The 3,715-nt window shown below is 43.8% G+C and overlaps 1 protein-coding gene across 1 annotated transcript in view; it reads right to left on the bottom strand.

The window, feature by feature from the left end:
* The window catches only part of LOC109541062 (dynein beta chain, ciliary), a 23,330-nt gene that overhangs the window by 5,441 nt on the left and 14,174 nt on the right, over positions 1–3,715 (bottom strand). The window contains exons 19-24 of the mRNA XM_048663699.1: positions 1,688–3,556; positions 1,465–1,634; positions 1,264–1,402; positions 1,049–1,213; positions 786–979; positions 212–722 (exon numbers count right to left, since the gene is read on the bottom strand). Of these exons, the coding sequence (XP_048519656.1) occupies positions 212–722; positions 786–979; positions 1,049–1,213; positions 1,264–1,402; positions 1,465–1,634; positions 1,688–3,556 (3,048 nt within the window). The remainder of the gene's footprint in view (positions 1–211; positions 723–785; positions 980–1,048; positions 1,214–1,263; positions 1,403–1,464; positions 1,635–1,687; positions 3,557–3,715) is intronic.

Raw genomic sequence — 3,715 nt, 5'->3', positions numbered from 1 at the left:
TCGGAAAGCACGGGAGATCACTTCGCCCACTGCCTCATCGCCTTTGAAAATGTCCAGCGCAGTTGTGGACGAAACGTCAGGAAGAAATTCCGATAGACCACGGCTTCAAAGCCCGGAAAACATTCCTAAATGTAATTTAACCGGCCGTGAAAGCCTTCATAGTCTGGTAGACTATTTTGTTTAAATTTTATGTTGCTGGTAAGCAACTTGCCTTCAACGAAAACTGATAAATCGGGTTGATTGTATTGAGTTCATTCAGGATGAAATACAATAAGCTCGCTCGCGCCGCTACAGGCCTGTAATACTCCCTCGCTTGATCGATTTCAACTGAAGTGATTTTAGCTTCAGCAACTTTCTGCTCAATTTCAGCTGCAGTTCTTTTAGTCGTTTCCAAATTTTCTACTAAAGTAGTGTCACCTAGAAGATTACTTCCTGCTGAAGAGAGGCGAGACAGCAGATCATCTTCAAGACTCTTCAGCATGATTTTGAAGTCATTCTGCTGCTTTGTTAAGTCTGCCTTCAGTTCTTCCAGATCAGGACGTTCAGCCTTCACTACTTCTGCAAGCAGCTGGTCTTCAAGCCCGTCCCTGGTCACCGTGAAGTTTATGAGAGTTGCTTGGGCTTGCATTTCGGGCTTGTAATGTGGATTGGCCAGTTTTGTATGCAGGATTAGTCGGAAGTTGGGGTTGTATTCTATTTCTTTATCGCCAATTTTAATCGCCCTTAAATATAGTTCGCAGCGCGTTTAAGTTGGAAGTCTTTGTACGAAGCCTCGCTATACTTACTTTCCCTTTTTTATTAAATTCCTGCCTAGTAGAGTATCTAAGACAGGATCAACAGTTTCCTCAATGTTCTCTACTAGAACTGTGACTCCTTGAGCAATGGCGTTTTCTATAACGTCTAAGTATCCCTTTTGGCCTAGTCGTATCACTTTGAGGTCGCCTCCGAATTTCTGCTTGATCCATTTGATTCCTTGCAACTTAATACAGAGCAATAAGCAACGCATATATTTTCTGGTCCATAGCAGATGAAAATGTTCAAGACAAACCTGTGGGTCAATCATTAAAGGCCATCTATCTGAGTTAATTAATATCGCGGCATTTTCCGTCGACATTCTATCACTAGGAAGACCTTCGTTGTGCCACACTGCTATGATGGTATCGTCAGTCAGTAATGCTAGAGCATCGATGTTTTCCGTTAAAGGCACGTTCGGCTAAAACACCAACATCGGGAAATGCCTTCATTTTCATCATTGCAACTTACATCCAGACTCTTGATGAATGGCAGCCACAGTTTATGCATCAAATCATGCCTGTATTGCTTGGTGAAGCAGCCGACGTAGGAAATAAAGGCTGTAGTTAATAGAACATCTCCAGGCATCATTTTCCCGCTTTCCAAGAAGCTGAAACAGCCATGAAAATGTCCCTGCGCTGCAGTGAAGAATGCAGCTTTTTGATCAATTACCTGTTAACACTTTCAGCCCATCGCACGTTTTCACTAGCCAATCCGCCAACCAACCGATTGGCTAAAGCAATGGTTGCATTGGTGGCATCAGCTTCTTGTTGGCAAAGCAACTTCTCCCTTGTGGCCTTTTCGAAGTCCGCTGTAAGTTTTGCCAGTTGGGATTCTAAAGACTAAGAAAGTTGTCATGTAGCGGCTGCATAGATGGGCAATTGTGCAAACTTACCGCCACTTTCCTTTTAATCGAATTTAATTTTTCTTGGGCTGCAGCAAGTTCAGCGTTAGCAGCAGCCAGAGCTTTTCTTTTAGGCTCAACATCGCAATATACTTCGTAAAATTTGATGATGTTAATGACCCAAGCACATAATCCAGCTGCTGCGGCACTTTTAGACCGCACAAACTCCGGCTCAAATTCTGCGTCTTTGAGATACGGTTCGATAGCTTTGATGATTTCAGGATGAATATTTTCCTTGTCATAGTTGATTAAGGCGTCCAGAAAAGCATCTACTTTTGCCATGACAATTTTCGCAGCCTTCCAGCTGCGATCTTTCGGAATTTTCGCTGCTGGAGCTAAAACGACCATTACTGCCGCAGTGACGTTGGTGACCGCCCCTGGAGGAGACCCGAAAGATTTAAGTTCTGTTAAATTAGCTTTATTGAGTGTGTTTAAAGCCTCTTGGGCGGCGATAAGTGCAGGTTCAGCTTTCAGTAGATCTTCCTCGCAGTCTTGCTGCTTTTTGCTAACTTCCTCGGCAATGATGGCCACTTTTTCTTCCTCCTCGTCTGCCAGCCGCTTTTCCTTTGAAACCTTTTCTGTTTCTACGCCTACTATTTCGATTAGTGCGTCGGCAGCGTCGTTCTTTTCCTTCAATTCAATTTCTTGCACTGCGAGTTTTTCTTTGAGCTTGTCCACTTGAATCGAAGTGGTTCTCAATTTGTCGAGCCCATTTTCTAATCTCTCCACCTTTAATTGGAGTTCTTTCGATTTCAATCTCAGCAACTTGGAGTATAGATTTATTTGTTCCAAATACGACTTGGGGGTGGTGTAGTTGTACCGTCGCTCATTTTGCAAATACATTTTCGAAGTGATATTGACTGAAGAATGCGCATAGGCCATAAATCGGGCAGCTGATTCCCTAAGCTCCTCGGGAAGAACGTCAAGATCCTGCAGAAATCTTAGAGATACCGATACAAGAGCCTCCTGGGGCCATTCGTGAAACCAGTTGATTTGCGTACAGTTTATAATCGCTGGGAACTTTCTTGAACGCACTCGAAGTGTGGAACCAACGGGAGAAAAACACAGGACGAACTTCAGTTGCTTCCTCACTCTATCGATAAAGAATTTCCAGCAGTTTTCTCGAGTGTCGAGCATCCCAGCACCTTTCACTTCATTCCTGACCCCCGCAATGATATTTTCCACTTCATCATCGGGGAACATGTCTGGAACTTCACCAGATGCGAGCATGTCGTTGATCAGAACTAGGAATTGCTCATTGGGCACTTGGGCGTCTGTCATTAGAAACATGATACCAACGTTTTTTAGTCCCGATTTGAGATAGAGTGCGGCAAGTTCATATTTAAGGTCTAGAACTCCATAGCCTTTTTTCAGTTGAACTTGGGAGACTTCAAGGGACGAAATAAAGGCAGCTAGACGCGCTAGAGATTGTTTCCCACTTCCCCCGACTCCGACCAACAAAGAGCTGCCTCTAGGGGACTCTAGAATCCGATTTATTCTGCATACGTGCATCATTGCGTCTTCGAAGAGCACCAAGTTCATGGCCGCTACCAAATCATTGTAGCTGGACATAGCTTCATTCAGAAGGCTATTCAAATTGCTCCAGCTGGCGATTGGCATGTATTTCGGCTCCCCAATGCCCCCTGTAAAGTGGCAGTAAATATTCGGCCTTTCGAACACCACGGATTCGTCAATTTCTTCGAAGTTTTTCTTAAATACATCCGTTTGAAGTTTGGAAAAGGCATCGATGTCCTTTTCGTCCGTTAGTTTATCGCCGTATACTCGTTGGCATTCGTGTAGCCATAGTCTTACCAGATCAGAGGGCTGATTTAGGCAATCCATAGAACTGAAGAGCAGACCCTGAAAATCCAGGGGTCAGTAATGTAATTTGTACAGGGTTATTCACGCTATACGGCACGGAAGTTTGCGGCTAAACCGTTTGATTTTTAAAAAGTATTATAATATGAATTGTCCAACGCCTACAGTGCGCGCATTTTAAAAATATTTTCGTGATGTACA

The sequence above is a fragment of the Dendroctonus ponderosae genome, unplaced genomic scaffold, assembly GCF_020466585.1.
Source record: "Dendroctonus ponderosae isolate FM_Combo_2020 unplaced genomic scaffold, Dpon_F_20191213v2 Dpon_F_20191213_1, whole genome shotgun sequence".
In the NCBI taxonomy this organism is placed as follows: Eukaryota; Metazoa; Arthropoda; class Insecta; order Coleoptera; family Curculionidae; genus Dendroctonus; species Dendroctonus ponderosae.
Note: the sequence above shows the minus strand (reverse complement) of the source record. Positions and strands in the feature narration are given on the sequence as shown.